This window comes from Lepeophtheirus salmonis, chromosome 6, assembly GCF_016086655.4.
Source record: "Lepeophtheirus salmonis chromosome 6, UVic_Lsal_1.4, whole genome shotgun sequence".
Classification (NCBI taxonomy): Eukaryota; Metazoa; Arthropoda; class Copepoda; order Siphonostomatoida; family Caligidae; genus Lepeophtheirus; species Lepeophtheirus salmonis.
Genome location: NC_052136.2, coordinates 55,058,076 through 55,079,414, shown reverse-complemented (window position 1 = coordinate 55,079,414; position 21,339 = coordinate 55,058,076). Strand labels below are relative to the sequence as shown.

The following is a 21,339-nucleotide window of genomic DNA, read 5'->3' as shown; positions in this document are numbered from 1 at the left end:
CGATAATTGGGAAGCATTTTATCATTTTCTAAGTCGTTATTTCTTTTTCCATTTCTTTTGGATGATGCTTTAGTTCTTTTGACTCGGATTTGTATGTATTATATCAATATTTTTGACCCAAAATATATATTCCAGTTTGTAGCCAACGCAATTGCTCCAGTTTATTTATATATGTAATAATATGTATGATTGTATTCGGTACAACCCCATACTGTAACAGCCGTAATATGTTGCGTACAGAACACACAGAGTCGTTCAGGGGTGTATTTCCAATTGTCATTGAAAGATTTTTCAAAAGAGTTGATGAAAACGAGATCCTTGTTAACGATGAACAACTTCTTCGAGATTTTTTATCTCTTTTGTCTTTTGTGGCATCATACTAGAACGGAAGTGTTCTCATTTTGAAAAATAAAAAAACCTTTACCTGTTCTTGACCTCTAACCTGAGTGACACCATGTTAACTCGAAGAATATGATTTCAGCATTTTTTTAAACTCATTTCTAATGTCAAAACATATTTATTGAATGTATCCTCTAGGATAATTAAAAAATATTAATGATCCAATTTTAAATAACAAACAAATAACATGATTTGGAAGTGATCAACGCTCACAGGGAAGGGCCTTTTTCATTACTCTGCTAATAAGGGGTAAGCTTGTACCATAGAGATAAATACATAGTGTGCTTATATTGAGCAAAAGTAAGGGAAATTTTTTGAAGCCGAAAGTTAGTTGACAAAAACAATGGATTCTTTATCGATTAATCCTTCCAGATCTTGTATAGAATCATCCTATACTTTTATAAAACCTGAAGAGTTCCATAAAGAAAAATATAATCCAATAAAGGGAGAAGCATAAAATAATTATTGTAACTTTCTAACATGTTTCGGAAAACTACGACGGTGTCCACTTCTTATTCAGATCATCTCTCTACCGGTTCAACCGTTATTATTTACCCATTTACACACAAAAGTAATGAAGTCCATGGCAGGATCCTGGGTGAATTGGGAAAAAGGTTTACTATTAATTATTAATTCAAAACCAAAGAACATGTTTCAGGGAATGTATCCACCCTGAGAATTGATGTTGAGATCCAGTCGCTGTAAGCCCTTTGGCTGTGCTCGGTACTCATGGAGGCCCAGGCCTTGTTGATAGAGGTCTTCAGGGCTTGTTTGTTGTTATGACGTCTCTTAAAGGACTTGAACTACACGGGCTTCTGGATTGAATATTCTAGGGGATAGAGATCTGGGCTCTGCGACAGCTCACCTACAGGCCTTTGGCTAAATATTACTGTATTTTTATAACGATTAGATATTAAGTACTTTCAATAAAAATATTTTTAGCTATATTCATAAGAATAAGTTCAAAAATGACGCATCTCACATTTTGAACGTAGTGTTACGACATTTTTGACTTTTTTTTTCAAGACATACTTTTTTATGCGATATATTAGAAGAATAATAAGGGGATATATGTACAAATTTTAAGACTCGTAGATCCTTTTTTTCTTTCAATTTTATTTTGATATGAGGGAGGCATTATCAATTTTTTTCTTGTTTAGACAAAAATTAAAGAATTTACGATTTATACTATACTTTTATACATGTTAAAACTGAATTGGTTAGCAATAGTCAGATAATATATGTGCCAATTTCGAGACTTATATATTCATTATAAAAATATCACTCCAATAGACAGAGTTGTTCAAATCCGGATAATTGTTAAATATTAGGCCTTAATTGGTAAAGATGACGAAAAATGTACAAACTAAAAAGCGGTTTTTCACCTAGAGTGGCAGACATTATTTTGTTTTAGAAACGTTAGCGACAAGTGTGTGTGTCTGATCTGAGAATAAATGTTTAAAGAGATGAGTCGCTCTTAGTTATTTTTATTTTGTAAAAGTAGTCATCAGAGGAAAAAAGGTTGGAGATCCCTCCTATATACATATTATGTGGATTGACTATGCTTTTGAAAGACGTAAAAACATTCTCAAGTGTTGTATTAAGGTCTATTGGAGATTTGCTTATTTATGTACATACATATGCCTAATGTAATGTAAACTCCTTAATCAAAGTTGCAAATAAGGAGATCATAATAAATGTCAGATATGAATGAGGTCAATAAATTTGAAGCATCTTTGTATGTAAACAACCATTGAATGCATAAGACGTATAATTTTCCATGTAGGTGTTTGAAAGGGAATATTTTATTCTTTCAAGATTAATATCTAACAAAGTGTACAATATACATTCATTTGCACCTTTTATTTACATACATAATTCATCTCATTTTAAATAAGATAATCAAATATGACGTATTATAGGGGTTTTTAATGGTGCTATGAAAAAGGCACTTGTATCTGTTTGGAAAGAGTCTCTTCAAATTGTTGGTAGATGCTTGTAGGCTCACAGAATTCAAGTATTCTTTTCACATTTTTTTGCGTTTGCCCTCCCAAAACATAAGCCCATTTGCTTCCTCACACAGGACTCCTTTTTCAAATTTATAATCGTGAATCTGAGTGCTTTGCGTCTTGGGCAAAGGCTTTTATTAAGAGCGGAAGATCCCGCTACAAGTTTCCATGATCCCTTAATTGTCAGTCTCTGTTTTCGAGCCCATACTGGTTTCATGGACCTTACTTACTTCCAATAGTTACTTCACAAGCTCATTCCTTTCACGAGTCTCCTTACAAATATATCTAGAGGATTTCTGTTCATATAAACTGGGAGAAGCAAAGGGAATATGCAATGACTGGACTGCATCCCTTTATAATTTCCTCCTGGCCTTTAAGTCAAGAAGCTCAGCCTGGAGATTCCACTCAAATCATTGCATGTAAAATACCGATCCCAAATTAATTAATCTATTAATTAATTAAAATCTGTTTTTCTTGCCAGCGGTCGGTACGACACAATAAGTTGAAAACTCTTGCAATAGTAACGTCAAAGCCCAGCAGTTGCTACGATACATCAAATTAAAAATTGTAGAAAGCCCAATTACATGATGGTCTAACCTTGTATTTCTATTAACCTTGACAATAATGAAACTTTGTGGTTTAACGTTAAAATGTCCTTTAAATATTTATATAGGTAAAAGATAACTTATAATAAAGTTTCATGATCAAATATTGTCGGACCCTGAAGGATCAAGTTTCTACAAATGGATTGAAGATTTACTGATAAGAAGCAAAGGGAAATTTCCCTCTTTTTTAACTAAGTATATCTTGTTCATTATTGGTCACATCTAATCATACGATAAAGTGCTGTAAAGGTGTAAGTGTATATTACAAACACTTTTTCGGACAGTATTGTGCTTGGCCGGTTCAGTCGTGAATTATCGTGCGTCAAGTATGGAGGTCAAAATTCCAGATATTTTATATTTCTACTACCTAAAAGCGAAAATCGCGTCGAAAGTGACCAAGAAAATTTATGATATATACAGGTCCAATACTCTTTCGGTTCCTGTTGCACAACATTGGTATTAGCGATTTTTCCTCCGCTTAATTCTGCCCTCTACTGTGAAGAATTCGACAGTTTGAAGATGGTGATCGATTAGAAGCAGTCAGTATTAGTCAATAGGAGACAAAAATACATAATCAAGACAATGCCTGGAAGCACACATCTTTGATGACGTGCCAGAATCTCTGGGAGTTCGGATGGGAAGTTCTTATGCCTCTACCCTAAAGTCCGGAATGAATATCAAATGACTACTACCTGCTCCTGTCTATGCCCAACACGCTTAGGGGTACAAATTAGGCCTCAATAGAGTCCTGTGAAGATTGGTTGCCCAAATTTTTTGCCAATGTGACAAAGGCTTCTTCAAAAAAAGTATTATGAAGTTGTATTCTCGTTGGCAACTATTAATTTAATAGAACGGGTCATACTTGGCTTAAATCAAAAGATTGTGACCCTTGTTATAAATCATTGAAATAAAATGAAACATACTAAATTACTTCTTCCCCAAACTCCCACCTTCAGGAAATTGTTTTTTTTTTAGTCACATTGGATGACAATAAATTATAGTCACAAAGAACGTAATATGAGCTTTGAAGGATTTATTTTGACTCTATATTAATAGGAGCAAACCAAGTCTGAAAATATGATTAATATTTTGGCCTGATGTTTTCAGAACTCGTTTATTTTTAAATTGTTATCTTCATAGAGTATATTATTGTACATGATAAGTCATATTATTTTCCTTTCATATCACTTACATAATTCTCTTTTGTGGCTTTAATGCTTCATTAAATAAAGAGAGAAAGATAGCAAGGGCTTTCTGTAATTGCCCCTTTTGCAAGATCCTGGGAAACGAATTTTTAAACTTCAAATTCCCTTCATCTATGAGATAGCAAAATAATATATATGTATGTATATACTTTGGTAATTAAGTAATTGATGCTATACTAGCGGGTGTTCCCGGCATTATTTGGAGTTATTTAAAAAATAATAACATAAAATTTTCCAGCTCCTTTGTTTCCACATTCGTTGTATGCCTAATTCGACAAACATCACTTTTTTATATCTATGAATAACTACAGTAGTACCTAGTATGTGTAGACGAACAGACGAACGTTGTTGTTTTAATAATGTAAAAGATAAGACCTCAAAAATCCTTTAGCCTTACTTTCCGTTTTTCATGTGCAGACTCACACGTAGTTACTCAATGCTTAGATGTTCTCTCCTCAAGAATGAAAGAATAACAGTTACCGCTGGAGGAAAAAAACCTAATGTCATGATGAGCCTGGAATATTTTAGTATAGAGACTAAAGTACTCTATACCTATCAACTCATTTTTTCTTTTCCTTTTAATACTCCTTTCCCTTCTCTCTGTCTCTTCCTCTTCTCTTCTCCCCCTGTCTCTTTCTACACCCTACCATCTTTAGCTATTTTTCTACACCCTTCTTTGTTTCTATCTTCATTCTACTTTCATTCTTTGTTTCTAACTTCATTCTATGTTTTTATTCTCGTCTATTCACCTCTTCAATCTCCGCTAATATGCAATATATGTTAAAAGTTGTATAAAATATAAACTACTGGTATGTAAATATTAATGAAATCTTCCATTTGCTTAGGTCCACTCATATCTTATGCCTCACAAGCGGTATGAACCGGGATTGCCCTGTGGAATTAGCAGTAGGCTAAAAAGCTCATCACTAAATTCTATTTGTTACTCTCCATTTTTTCATGAGCACACTCACCCGTAACTACTCAATACTTATATCCATTCATATATGTTCTCTCCTCAAGAATAAAATAATAATTATTATAATATGAGAAAACATTTTTATTACGAATTGAGTACTTTAATCACTGTAGCGTTCACTAACAAACACAAATAAAGACAGTACTACCTGTTTGATACACACAAAAAGTATGTGAGAGTTAATTCATTTTTACATAGCAGCGTATATATCCTGAACACGGAATTATGATATTGATAAGAGAGTAATAGCAAAAACAAAGAAAAATAGTGATACGTATTTGATGCTACAGGTGCATACCTGCAATATTTAATTAATATGAGTGCATGGTTATTTTTTAGATCAAAATATGTAGATGATATACATGAGGGATCACTATATACAGTATTTCAGCGTCAAAAAAGGTATAAATGTTCTCAAAAGTTCGCTTTTGTCTTCAACAGAGAAACAGCTTAAGTACCGGATTCATTTTGGTACCCAAGAGGAAAGAGTCAAATTTTTTATCTGAGAAAAACGAAAATGTTCTTTCTGTTGAATCGAAGATGAATCAAGTGATCATTTTTTATTTGATTGCACCACACTTGGGTCTTTGTACACAGCTGTTGAAAACTTTCTACACGAACATTACGACTCTTATAATTTGAAGAGAAGCCATTTTATAGCCTTCTACAGTGGAAATGAAGATAAACTAATAAACGCCATTATCATAAAGGTTCACCAGATTTTATACGAAAAGCGGAGCTCCTTGGACAATGACCGTTCTGGCGTATTATCCGTTGTGAAGCTACACATAAATCTTTTAAAAATGGTATAATGATTTTAGCTGTTTTTATTTTATCAATTATTTCCCTTAGAACAATTTTTAGCCTTTTTATTGCTTTTTTATTTTTGTTGAACGGATTTTATAGAGCTATGTTACCATAGTTCCTTTTTATTTTGACATTCTACTAAAAGTATATATCTGTTTATGTGACTCTAGTTAAAAATATAGTAATTTTGCTCTGCAACTCTCGTTAAGTATTTATATTTTCGTCCTTTGTGATGCATTGATTTTAAAATTTGAAATATAGATACGACAATTAGCCAAAAAACAACAACTATAAACAGTGTTTTCTGTATGTACGCTCAATGCTACATGCAAAATGCCTGCAAGATTTTATTAATGGACTACATTGTTATTTTTTAAATCAAAAATAGGTATATTATATACATTAGTGAGCTGAAAATAAATAAATTTATATAACAGATGAACTTTGCTATATTAATATGTATAGATTATGCTTTAGTTTAAATTTCTACATTTAATATAAAATATATAGAATTAATTAAAAAGATATTTATGAAAAAACTTATTGAATAATGCAATAAGAAATACGAAAGTACGTATTTAAAAAAATATTTTTAGTATTTCCGTCTTGTATTAAGATATACAAACCCTTTTTACTATCAACTAAGCATCTATCGTATAACTGACCTTGATTTTTTTTTTTTAAATTATATATTTTTTTAAATGATCTTTTTTAAATTTTATATTTGTTGATTTTTTTAATATGAAGATCGTACCTACATTGTTAGTTTTTAAATCAAGTTGTTATGTAGTTCTAGGATATTAAGAACACACTCAAAAATAAGTCCTCTGCATACAGACGAACTTTACTCTATCAATTAAAAAAAATACATCAAAATAAAACTAGTGTTACCCTGATATATTCGTGAAAAATTCAAAATTATTTCATGTTTCCCATGTTTAGAGGTGAAGTTATAATCAAATATAGAGGGTGGTCCATATAAATTGGGAAAATATTCATAGGCTTGTAACAAACAAACTAGATTGAGTAGAATCATAATTTTATTATTATTTGAAAGCTACATTTAATGATATTCAATTATTTATTATGAGAAATACCTCTCTTGATAATCTCAACCACCAGGCACTTGAAGCTTTGGCGATCTCGTGCGGATCCAGCTTTGGCATTTACGGGAAATGGACTTCTTTGGGGTCTCTACAGACGAATAATATTCAACACAGGTCTCATGCTCGACCCTCCCAAGGGATAGAAATGGTATGGTTTCAGGTACGGGTGTTTGTAGGCCAAAAATCTGGGCAGAGTGAAGACATTTTGTGGCCAAGACATTTTGCACTTTTTGGCCTTGTGGGCCACGACACTGCCTTGTTGGAAGGTGTAATTTCTTTGTTGGGCTACTCTATCCATCCAGGTAATGTTAATTAAGAGTGCACAACGAGAAACATTACAATAGCAAAGATGGACCCGCACGAGGTCGCTCGGGCCTGTCAAAGCTTCCGGCACCGTATAGCCGAGGTTGTCAACAGAGGCGGATCTAATTATGAATAACACAGGGGAACAAGTATAAAGTCAAAATTTCTCATTTCCAAAGCCTGTAAAGGATGTCACTATCATGAGTAGCAAGTACATTATCTGCGTGTGCGATCCTTCTAGATGCCGATTAAAAAAGTTATAATTGAGCTCGAATAAGGATAAATTAAATTAAAAGTTAGTCTATTATGTCTAAGCTTTATCTAAACAAAAAATATTTTATAGCTGTCAATAAATTAAAAGATTATAAGAAGTTTTAATGATAAGTTGTAAGTATATACTTTTTTTCGAAAAAATAATACAAATATTGTTAAAAAAATCTAAACACTTTTTGAATTTCTTATAATATCTTATAAGTATATTCATTAAGTCCTTTTGTGTAGAATCTGTCTTATTTTTTTCATCTAACTTTAAGAAATATATGTATTTTTATCAATCATCATAATTGGATTAACCCAAATAGAAAAATTATGATATAACAATAGTAAGAATAATTTACCTATATACGTTAAATCATAATTTTATTCAATTTACTATATTTTTCATTCTGTCTGTTTTTGTTTGTTCTATATTTGGTCGTTTCCCCTCCTAACCGAATATTTTATATTATATTTAATCTTTTATACAAGATTCTGCTAATTTTTTTTATAAATAATATTAAGATGTTAGAAAGTTTGGTCTATTAGTTTAAAAGATATAAACGCCCTAGTTAGTGAAGCATAATATATATATATATTTTATAAACTGTTCAAATATAACGAATATTTCTCAAACTATGTAGTGCACTTAATAATGATATTATAGGTAGGTATTGGGACATGTGTTCTTGACACTAGAGGAAATTATTTTTTATAAAAAAACGCCATGTGAAATTGTTTTCCTTAAAACAAAAATGAAATTTGTTCTTAAAATATTTAATTTATACCAAAAAAACAAAATTGGGAATTATTTTCTTGAAAAAAAAGTTCTCTAAAAATAAATCTAAACTTGAAATTATTACCTGGAATGAATGGTTAACTCATACTAAACTAGCAAATTACTATCTGAGGGTGGGTTGAGTAAATTTTTTTGAGAATAACTTGATAACCCTCCATCACAACAATAAAAAAATAAAATGACTCATTTTCACTCTACTTATTTTGCTCAAAATTGGCTTATATATAATAATCTATTCCTCTAGCTTCACATAGGTGACATAAGTTTTTGTGAAATTGTTTTTGTTTATTTTAAAGAAGAGGTTTTGAGTAAAAAAAAAGCTAGTCGTGGGGAGTAGGTTTTTTTCCTTTTGGTTTTTATTCATCCACATTACACGTATACATACATACACAAGTAAGTAAATATACAAATAAGTAAATGAAAAAGAAATTTGAATTGATATACAACATAAGCATGCATTATAGCTTACTGTTAATTTAGTTTTGTATGTACACATTCAAGATGATAAGATTCTTTTTAACCTTTTTTGCAAAAATGAATGTTCCCACAACTTCATGGTAACAAATCCATTAAATTCGGAGTGTATAGTATTAAATTTACAAAAACCCAATGATTATAAAACAAAAGAAGACATTTTGTTGTAAACTCCACTTTTGAGCTGATTTGGGATTTTACTTTTTTGTTTTCAATTCAGCCTTTATAAGCTATTATTCTTATAATCTATAATTTTAAGCTAAAGTTCTGTTTTATCTACTTTTAGATAAACATAACTTGTTTTAAATAATCTAACGCTAATATAAAGATTCTCCTATGAATCCGGGCTTTAAGGTTGTTTTTTTGGTTTTTTTTGCAGAATAATATCATTCTTTCATTTACCTTTTGCTTCTTATACCCTCAAGAAATCCCTTAGTATGTTTCAAAAATAGTATTATCAAAAAAATGATTAAAAAATCCTTTACAAAAAAGAATATACAAATAAATTACTCTCTTTTTTAATGTGTTAGATATGATTACTCTACCTGGGGGAATAAAACGTGGAATAATCCTTATTTTTTGTACCTAGGTACAATTTTATTAAACTTCAACTTTTTCTAACTATACAATATATAAATTCCTTCTTACACTATTTAATTATTTTCTTTATAAATCACGTAATCGTATATTTAATACAAATCACTATTCGTAAATACAAAATTTAAAATACTTCTTAATTGATAAAGCATTAGCGCTAATTTTATTATAATAAAATCATCATAGTTTTGATGGGGGACAATATAGATAAAACAAAAATGAGTTGCTTTGGATGAACCATAACTCTGTATCTCTCATACAATATCTCTGTCACTTGACTCCTTATCCCTTCAGTACGGATATACTTTGAGAAAAAATGTTGAGGGGTCTCTTTTTCAATGTTACATAAAAAAACATTGTTTAGTTATAGTTCTGTAAATGAACCCCTGTATTGAAAAGTCCAGTCTTTTACAATTTATTCCACGCAATGTATGCCCCGGACAAAACTTTTTTTTTCCATATATTCCCGTTTCTTGTATATTGATCTCGTATATTGTGTTTTAGTATATTCAAGTAAATGTAATCTCCCAATCTGTCAATTTCCCAGTCCACTTATGAAATTTAAAAAAAAAATACCCCTTGGTCCAATCTTCCTTCTACGTACTTTTATGTTTGAAAAACTCTCTTAATCACCAATTCCTCGATTTAGTTCGAATTAAGATTTACACGGAAAATCTCATCAAATATCTTTTTATTGAAATATATGACACAAAGTCCCTGTCGATGATGATTTTTAAGAAAAGGTTCTTGCCAGCCCATTATTTTAATTATCTTCGAACATAACCCAATTTTATTTTGATATTGGGGAAAGTGTATTATAAATATAGTAATAATCATTTGGCAAAAAGAAGTAAATAATGCAATACTATGATTTTTTTTTCCCATTTGTTAAATATATAATTATTATTATAGATTATTGATTGATGGGCCGATTAAAATAGCATTTCATTTTGACTTACAATAAATGGTTATATCTACATTAAAGAGGGGCGGGGTAGCATGAGTTGAGTCTAGGACAAAGATAAATAAGAGGGGCCCATTTCCTTCGTTCACTTTTTAAATTGAATTTCACTTTTATTTAATAACCTTTTTTAAGTTAATTTAATACATATTTCATTGAATGGCCTTTTTTTTTGAGAAAAAAAATATTTTTACTCTCTTAAAATGACATTTTTTCACTTAAAAATATGTGGTTCATTTATGTATGGCCTTTTTGTAAAAAGTAAAATTGTAATTTTAAAATAAACTGTGATGGATACCAAAATCAAAATATTCATATCTCCTGTACCATTCGTTCAATTTAAAAAATATATCTATTTATAAAAAAAAAATACCCTCCTTAATCTGTATGGCAGAGTATATGATTCTTAGAGCTTATATGGTGGTCCTGAGCCTCTCTGAACCGCGACGTATATCATATTCTCAAAAACAGGACAATCGAGTTTTCTTTTGCATTGTCTTACTACTAGTTGAAATTATGCTGCAGATCCAGGTGAAGACTTTGTTGGACAGAACACTGATGTAGACCTTCAGGCCCAGGTTGAAGATGACGATGGTATAACATGACCATTACTACTAACAACGGGTAGAACCATTTACTTTTGGTACTTGGTTTCTTCATGATCCTAAGGATGTTTTAAGGACTTTTTGCCATCCATTCCTTGAGATATTCTTCTAGCTTTGATAGAATTTTTATCTTATCTAAGGAGAACCAGACAAGATCTTTCTGGAGGAGATTTCTGTTTTAGCTTGATCAAAACCTTAGTTCGGTTGAACCTGTTTGAAGGGGTTAAAAGCTGTATCTTGCGATGTGAATTACTGTGATACCGTAAGCAGGGCCGTACGTCAGTATTGCGCTTTGTCCGCTTCAGCGGACCAAAAAAAACAAAACCTTACTCAACCGTCCACCAATCATATAGGTATGTAAATATAGATTAATTAAGTCATAATTAATTATTAAAATCTATTATATATATGTAACTTATGACCCACTCATAATAGTACTGATTCATTATAATAAAATTACAAATTTGTAGCACGTCCATCCAAAAGGAAGCTAGATAATTTTTCTCAAAATTGAACATGGAATACATTTTCCAACAAATTATAGTTCATTTAAATGAAAAAATGATTCTGATTAATCCATTGGAGGCACCACAAAGTGTACTTAAAGTAGCCAAAATTCACCGGCACATTTATAGAATTGGTGAATTAATAAATTATATCTCTAAGACAATATTGGGGCCAAACTAAGTCAGATAGATAAAACGGAGGTTTTAAACTACAATTAACACTCTCGGGTATCTCAACTCATCGCAGAAATTTGAATTCAAATCCTGTAATTTACCGTAATATCTCTTTCAAATATTGCCTGTCATTTTATAAATATAAATGATTGAACCTTTGAATATAAAACGCGTTTTCCGCTTCCCGTGATACATTTCTGATAATTAATAAATTACTGCAATTATTTCAAGAGTACTTTACAGCCAAAAATAAAAAACAAAGACGCACACAACATTTTTCTTATGGATTTAAAGTACTTCACATTGAGTTAATATTTGAGTTAGATATTACGTTTAACGTTACTGGTTGCAAATGTGAAGTACTTTACAGCCCAAAAAAAAAAAAAAAAATTTTTCGTATGGAGTACTTTGAAATATTTAAGACGCACATATCATTTTTCGTATGGAGTACTCTTGAAATATTTAAGAGCGTGAGAATTTGTTTCATTGAATACAAGATAAATTAAATTATTACTGCTTAAAAGGGCCATAAATAATAGTTATGGAATAAGACTTCCTAATCTCGATATCGGACCAATCTTCTCTCCCGATCTGCTCTCTGTAGTCAACAACAACAATATTCCCTCTGCAGAGGACTCTGAGACTAGCGACAATGTCCAGGGAGGTGAGAAGAGCAAGACTGAGGAGATTGAGTTTGTGGACGGAGGCCCAGAGTACCCTGTTGTCTTCACGAACCAGCTGGGTGACCCGATACTTACCGGGCGGGAGCCAAAGCGGAAGGACATCCAGACCAGAACCAGAGTGGAGACTGAGCGGGAAACTGTGCCTAAAGTCGAGAGAGATCATCCTCTACAGCCCAAGTTACAAACATACAGTCCTCAGATAGATGACAAATACTCCAGAGACTTTCAATATGATTGGTTCCGTAAGTTCCCGTGGCTAGAATATGATGAGGCTGAAAAGTCAGCCAAGTGTTTCGCCTGTTCCAAATTTTCCATTTCCAACCTTGGGAAATTTGAGTTCAAAACATGGAAAAACAGTTCTTCGATGAAAGTTGATTCTAACAACAAAAAACACAAACTGTCGATGGAAAAGTGGATCAATTTCCTCACATCAAAGAGAAAGAATACCTCGGTTCTCGGCCATGTTCAGTCTCAACATGCTGAGGAAGTCGTGAAGTGGCGAGCTTATTTGAGGTATCTTTTCCAAACTGTTGGGTTCCTCGAAAAGCAAGGATTGGCTTTTAGGGGCGATTCCGAAACAAGAGAAAAGTTGACGGAATCTAATGAAAACAATCGAGGAAATTTCTTGGAGCTTTTGTCCCTGCGTTCACACGACAATCATATTCTCAAAGATAAACCGGAGGCCGAAGTCAAAAAATTTGGTTCCGCTGGGGCAGGTTTTGCCAAATGGACTTCACCTGACATCCAAAATGAGCTGATAGAGATTATAGCATCCAAAGTGACGGAAAATATAATTGAAGATGTCAAGACTTGTGCCGGCGATGATGACTACTGGTTCTCTGTGATTGTTGATGAGACATCAGATATATCAAACACGGAGCAGTTCAGTCTGTCACTGGGATATCTGACGAGTGAAGGCATCAAGAAAGAGAGCTTCCTCGAGTTTGTAAAAGTTACCCAGACTGACGGCAAATATTTGTTTGAGAAGCTTCACGAGGCTGTCAAGGATCTCGGCCTTAACCCCGCCCGAACTGTCTCCCTGGCCGCGGACGGTGCCTCCAACATATCTGGCATCAAGAAGGGTCTTGCCGCCAGGTGGAATGAAGCAGCCCCACTGTGTGCCTACATCCACTGCTACGCCCATGTCCTCAATCTTGTAGTCAAGGATCTTCTCTCAGATATAACCCTGTTGAGAAATACAATGGGGACAGTACAAATTTTATACAACTTCATTGAAGGGTCACCAAAGAGGTCAGCAATCTACAAGTCGGTGAAGATAACAAGTAAAGATGAGGAGCATGCCAAGGTGATGACGCTGAAGAACCAGTCTGCTACCCGCTGGAGTCTCCGCTACGATGCTGTACACGCTGTACCTCTAGGGATGGTCAGAATCATGAAGACCCTCATAATAATGAGAAAAGATAAGGATACAATGTCGAGTTCAACAGCAACTTCTCTGCTCAACAGCATCTTTAGTCACGAATTTGTTTTCGGCATTGAACTGTTGAAGACACTCCTCAGACACACATCTAGCTTGTCAGATGAACTTAAAGGCACAAAGGTTGACCTAACAAAGGCCCGGAAACACGTCAACCTAGTGATTAGGACTCTTGAAGATCTTAAGAATGAGAAAATCTTTGAATCAATCTGGAAACTTGCTGAGTTGAAGTCGTCTGAGATGAAATCAGTATTTGACCAGGAGAATTCAATTGATTTGGAATTCAAGGAGGCAAGATTCCAAGGAGAATAAAGCGGAAAGGAACAACTGAATCCTACTTCCGTGAAACACATTTCGATGTTGCAATCAATAAGATTGTATTAGAGCTTGAGAGCAGATTTGCCACCGACGATACAAACATCACAATGGATCTCATTGCGATCGTCAATGACAGTGAAGTGGAGACCTGTGTCATTGAGCGTGTTGCCAAGCACTACAGACTTGAACTGGAGCAGCTCCAGTCAGACCATGCAATCTTCCAGCAATTCAAGGTTAATATTATAATGTTTCATTTTGCATTATATGTTTAAAATTTATGTTTCTCTAGGCAGATATTGACACAGAAGACATGGTTTCGTCACAAATTGCTGCTGAGTTAATAAGCTCGGGAGTGTTCCGCCTGATGCCGGAGCTATACAAAGTGATCGTTATCCTGGCCTCAATGCCCATCAGCAGCTGTGAGGCGGAGCGGTCATTCTCCTGTCTCAGAAGGCTCAATAACCACATGAGGACCACCATGGACCAGGAGAGGCTCTCCTCCCTCACCCTCTTGAACATGGACAGGGTGATGGTGGACAAGGTGCTCCATGAAGACATGGACAGTTTGATTGACACCTTTGCGTCAAGGAAAGAGAGGAAAAACTTCTTCTTCTAATCATGATAAAGAACACATGCATTTTTTTCTTCATTTTTTTCAAACACATCACCACGTATACATGCGAGTTAAGAACATCAAGACTTGTTAACATAATTTATTTTCTGTCGATGTAACCGTTTCATGGTATATTATAATCTCGTTCATTATCTTCATCCGTTATTATTTTAAAAATATTTAAGGAGGTTTAAATTGTTTGACTTAATTGTATAGTTCAAAAATTTTCTCTCATTCTTGCACCGTGCATTATATACTCCATTATACTCCTTCCTTTATGAATAGGTCGGCATTGACTTTCCGTCTACAGTTTTTCCTTTTCATTTTATTTTTCCCAATGTTTGTCTGAAGAAAATAATGGCCAGGCAGTCCATTGGACGATATTCTTGCAAGATTTAATCTATGCTGTAGCATTTGCCCTGTTTAAATATCCCACGTTCACCACTGAAAATCAACCGTTCACCCTTGTTAAGCGGACTAAAAAATCTTCTTGACTTACGGCACTGACCGTAAGTAGTCAATAATGATGCGATAGACAGTTGAACTGGACACTACGTCGATGCTGTTACATTCATCGATTGGCAAGAATTATTCTATTTCCTATTTGTTTATTTTCTTCAACAGAACAGGACTTCGAACGATTTTGACCGTTTACGGGTTACAAGCCTTTTGGAAAATCACCGTCTGTAGATCTTCGCTATTCTTCTTGACATAGTTTCTGAACTTTTGGGCGAATCGAGTAATAGCCCTACCGCTTTAGCCAAAAACTCGATGTCTATTTTACCATTTGAATTTCCCAAAATACACAAAAGTGCACAACGTTTTTGTTCCTGTCGTAAGGAAGTATAATGAGCAACTGACGTGGTGGAGTGACATTCGTACTGCATTTACTCTTCATTCGTGTGTATTTAATGAGAGATGGTCGTGGCATTGCCCTTAAGACATTTTTTTTTAAATGACCCAACGACGACGAAATACACAAATTGCAACTAAAAGTACCTATTAAAAAAATAGTTCTTTTTTTTATGCAACAAAAAAAAAAAAGTAGCAAAATACTATCAATGGTCCCGGAACCGATACTAAATATTGATATTGTGACATCCCTAGTGAGAGTATCATATTGATTTATTATGCTAAACCAACCGATACCACAACCATAAAAGATGTGAGTATGGTTTATTCTTTAATGGATTTTATGTTCATATTTTTACATAAATATATTTGTTGATTTGGGGTTTTTAAACCCCTACATTCCTAATAATAGTATTTAATACAATTCCTAATCTATTAACTTTATAATCAATAGAACAATTTAAATAAATGTTTGAAATGATTAAAAATAGAACCATTATAATGCATTAGCAGAAAAGGAATTCTTTTTCTTTTTTAAAACAATTTTTTATCCTTTTGTCTGAAAAACAAGATCAAAGTTTTGAGGAGTCCATACCAAGATGAAATCAAATAAATGTATTCAGAACAACATCATTAATATGAAGATCATTATTATATAAAATATAAATAATTAATATAATATATTAAATAATTTATGCCGCTTCTTTAGCGCCCTCTCTTGTAAATACGAGGGCACTTAGTGAGCTGATTTTGTTTTTGTTTGATAGCTTGTTCAAATCTGCTATGATTTAGTAAATACTAATCATAAATAAAATACTAACAGGGAGTAAAAATAGAAAGAGAAAAAGAGCTCAAAATCAGTTTAAAGTTAGCCAATTCTACCCATTTATGAAAGTATTATTTAATCATTCTTGTGAATTGTTGAAAACTTAACGAAAGACCGTTTGAATTCAACCAATCAACCCTCAGAACTTGAATTAGAGGGGGAGCAGAAAAATTGACAGCTGATAACAATTACGTGGAAATTTTAAATTTATTGCCAACTTTAGAAAGTTACTGTTGGGATTGTGCAAATGGCTTAGTTACACTGAAACTCAATTTTATAAATATTAATGAGTTAGGTTTTATTTGAATATTTATACATGTTTTAGATTTTTTTAAATTATATATAGATAATTACATTTCCAGGGTTTTTACGTTTATGGCTTTGAATGATTGATTAGTTATCAATAAATTTTAATATTCAGAGTATTTTATTTCGTTAAATATGTACATTAGAATTTATAAAATAGGTTACTTTTTCACTTTATTGAAATGGATATTATAAATACTAATAGAAATTGAGAGATATTTTACTGATTCTAATCATGAAATAAGTTACAAATGTATAGTCATAGTAGTTGTCATAGGTATCAAATATATGTATTTGAGTAAAAAAGATGACTGAAATTTTTTGAACAATACTTTAAATTATATAGAGGTAGTTCAACTCTCTTAAAATGTGAAAATTGAAGTTTTTTTCAAAAATTTTGTCTTCTTCTTTTGATTATCTTCCAACCAGAAGAAAATATGACTAAATATTTGCAAAAAAAAACAATAAATTGTTTTAAGTAAATTACCTTAAAAAATAGTAATGCTATTTTGTTCTTAAATTAGCTTCTTTGATTTTAAATGAAATGGGAATGAAAAATATTTTTTAACCTATGTATTACTCATAGGTCGTATTATCTATCTTTTAATTAAACAGCAATAATACCATAACTTTAGTGTAAAATACACAATATTATCAGAGGTACTTTGATCCTTGATTAAAAGTTTGTTTAGGATTATTAAAAACTAACTGTGACATTGATTGTAAAGGTACTTTTGCATATTATCTTGTTAATCATGTCTCTTTTTTTATGTGTCATATCACGACTTAACATATTCAAACAAAGAATACTGAAGTAATTGAGTCAAACGGGTTACTTGAACAAAGAGACCCAAATAATGGGTGCAAAGTTACCATCGAGAAAGGAGGGTTTGTTTGTCTTTTGTATCACCATATAACATCGAAAAAAATCATTCGTAATAGTGAATCAAAAGATGGGATGGAAAATTATTTAAAATCTCACAGAAAAAATAACTGTCGATCGCGTACCTGTCAATAATAGGTTGGAGAAAAAGTAATTTTGTATTTTTCACTTTATTTCAATGCTTTATAATAAGTATTACCGATTTAAGCCAAGTAAGCCCCTTTTTCTTCGATATCTAGTTGCCAACGAGAATACAACTTCATAATAACTTTTTTGTAGAAATCCTTGACAACTATTGGCAAAAAATACAAACCAAAAGAGTTTCGACCCCGTATACATCGAAGATTTACTTGGTCGCTTTCGACGTGTGATTCCCTTTTGTGGTAACAATGTAAAATATGGCGAATTTCTTCCTTTGAGACCTCCATACTCGACACACAATCACAAAACCTATCAATACTATCATCCAAAAAGTGTTTGTGGTATACACTCACACCTTTACACCGCTTTATCGTATAATCCGATGTGACCAATAATGAATAAGGTATACTTTGCTTAAAAAAGGGCAGGTAATACGAAATTACTTTTTCCCAAAAATAAGTATACTCTTGTATATGGATTCGGGACTAGTCAACTTTTGGGTGTTCCTAATTTGGTTTTTAGTACAAGCGAGGCCCAGAAAAAGCTAGCTAAAAGCTACACAACTTCAAAATTTTCTAATAAGAAATTACTATGGAGAGTTGTTGTAATTTTTTATCATTTGTCTTGGAAGTAATCCTCCTCGAGACATACACTTGATTGCACCAGGAGCTATGGACCATGCTTCTTGAATTAATAAATCATTCGATGCTCTCAAGATTCATCATAAGTTTCTAGATCAATTCAAACTCACTGCTAATAAATTAGAAGAAATGATAAGTAATGTGCAGCAATAGTTTATATTAAAAAATTGCCGTATTTTGTTCAAACTATATGATAAATAATAACACATTATAAATTCGCTTCATGTTATTTATGACAAACTTCTAAACATATTTGCTTGTTCCATTCCCCAAGGGAGTGCATTCAAGTGTGAGTAATATTATTGCAATACAATTTCATTGCATTTTTTGAAATTCAATCCAATTTTCTAATAAATGGATCGAGAGGATTGGTAAGGGGAGGGGGGGGGGATGGATAAATAGCTTAGGGCCTCTTAAAATATGGTTGAATACTCTCCGCCCTCACATTGGCCAATCTCCCAGAGGTAGTGTGGGATTGTCAAAAACCACCTGCAATTCATTCAATGCATCCAAGGAACCCCGCTAACACACAAACTAGTTCAAAGCCCTCAGGTTAACCAGGATCCTGGGGTAGTGTGGGATAGTTAAAAACCACCACCAAAGCATCATATACGTCCAAAGAACCCCTTTAATATCAAACAGTTGTTCCAAGCCCTCGGGTTGTGTGTGGTACTTGAGGGTATCGCTGGATCCTTAAAAACCACAATCCTGGATTTGTAACAAATATAGGAATCCAATTTTGGTCATCTTCCCCCGAATCATATAGTTTAAAATTTAAAATTGTCTCCATTCTCTTGCAATGCTGCAAACTAGGGTGGAATGGAATATCCAGTCCGGGAGAGAGGAGCAGATGGGAAATTGTGAGTCTCTTGTTTTCAGGTTCCAGCAGATCTGGATATATTTTTAATGTAGGCAGCTCTGCAATGGTTCCCAGAGTAAGATTTGACATGCTATTGAAGACAAGATAGCGTGTTGATTGATAAGGGTTGGTTTAAGGAATTTTCTTTGAGATCCCCTTTGAGTTCAATAGTCTTCAATTCATCATTTGTCGCCTCATGACAGTGTTCATCAATAAATTTATGAATAGTGACATTTTCTAAATCTGAATTAGTATGAACTCTTGCTTTGCAATCCTTTAACTTTCTTCCAGAGTATTCCCAATAAGTTTTTCCTCCATTCGAATTTTCGCCATTCTTGTGATAAATCTATTGAAATTCATCCACAAGCAACAAACTGTTTCTTTCACTTTTCACTTTTTTTATGATAGTAGAGCAACCAAAAGAAAACTGAATATTAATTTGAATGATGCGTGGCAAATATAAAGAAGATTAATAACAGAGTACCCAATAAATTAATGCGTCATATGTAAAACAAAGAACAAAAATACATTTTTAGATTTCACTCAAGAGTAGTTCGATGTATTTATTTTGATAGTACATAGATTAATGCACAAATCGTAAAACAAAGAGAAAATTCAGTGTTCAGATCGCACTGAAAAGTAGAATGAAGATATTATTTATGCGAATGTTACAAACAATTATATTTAGAAATTTATTATAACACAAGTTATCGGACTTTTTGGGGATATACATGAGAATACTGTCTTTAAATTAATATTAGGTTAAGTAAAATGTTCAAAGGTTTTTTGCTAGATATCATTAGTATATCTCACGATTAATACTTTGCATTAAAAAAATATGGACGTCGAAGATGTCACTAAAATAATAGAAAACGTTGAGATGGACGGACATGTGAGCACTTATTCTATTTCCCAAGAATCGAAGATCAGGCATAAAACCGTTTAGAAGCATCTAAATAGGATAATCCTAACTATGCTAATGTTATTGTCAAAATAAAGCAAAAAAATGCTCAGAATTACATACTTCCCCCCTATTATTGAAATAAGAAAAACTTAGAATTATACACTTTTACCATTTTTAATGACAAATATTTATAGGTCTGTGAAATCTAACAATATATTGAATATGAATCCTTTAATAATATGACAAAGTGATTATGGCCAAGTATTCTATATTATGCCAATATAAATTTTTATATTTTGATGAATCAAAAGTTAATTATTATTCTCTTCTAGTTAAACAGGGGAGTAGTGAAGGAAAGAACAAAGTATAGCCATTAAAACAGAAAAAACGGTTGTTGTGTGTGCTCTTTCTTCTTTTTGCTCATTATTTAATAAGTGGTGGTGTGTTAACATCTAAATTTTTATCCTATCTTTGGTGAAAATTGATTTAAAAATGCATAATAAAAGAAATATATATGAATTTAAATATATAAAAATATTTTCTAAATTGTAAATGTAGAAGTAATTCATTTTCTCCATCAAAAATCATAAAAAAGGCAGCTGATATGAACAAAAGTCATAATTCAGGTGTACTAAATCTCTCGCTCCCGCCTTATCCTCGCCCTCTTACACAAAAAACAATATATTTACTTATAGTACATAACCTTTAATCGTCCACTGACACTTTGCCAAATCGATATGTTGCCAAATGACCACTTTGCACAACAGACACTTCCCCCCCCCAAAAAAAAAAAAAAAAAAAATATTTCTGATGATTATTTATGTACCAACACTATGTATCTATGATTACTATTCATGTTACACCAATTTAAAATATTTCCAACAAATAGTAATAATTATTATTGATTAATAAGGATTTGATTCATTTTGTTATCAGGATGTTTCAACAGTTCGCTAAAACTGCTATTAGAATAAAAATCATAACAACTGTCCAATAATTGATTAAACCAAATAAATTATAAATCAAAAAAAAAAATTAAAGAAAAGAAAAGGAGAAGTCAATAAATCAATCAATGCTTGTGATTCAGTGGACAA

The 21,339-nt window shown here is 32.4% G+C and overlaps 1 protein-coding gene across 2 annotated transcripts; it reads left to right on the top strand.

Moving 5' to 3' along the window:
- Positions 1–12,236: 12,236 nt before the first annotated feature.
- LOC139905882 (zinc finger MYM-type protein 1-like) lies at positions 12,237–14,985 on the top strand. Of its 2 annotated transcripts, none has more exons than XM_071889715.1 (2): positions 12,237–14,453; positions 14,514–14,985. In XM_071889715.1, the coding sequence occupies exon 1, from the start codon at positions 12,829–12,831 to the stop codon at positions 14,212–14,214; it is 1,386 nt and encodes a 461-aa protein (XP_071745816.1). In that variant the 5' UTR covers positions 12,237–12,828; the 3' UTR covers positions 14,215–14,453; positions 14,514–14,985. The 2 variants fall into 2 exon arrangements, with proteins under 2 accessions (XP_071745816.1, XP_071745815.1); XM_071889714.1 differs by having other exon boundaries at positions 14,510–14,985.
- The last annotated feature ends 6,354 nt before the right edge of the window (positions 14,986–21,339 follow it).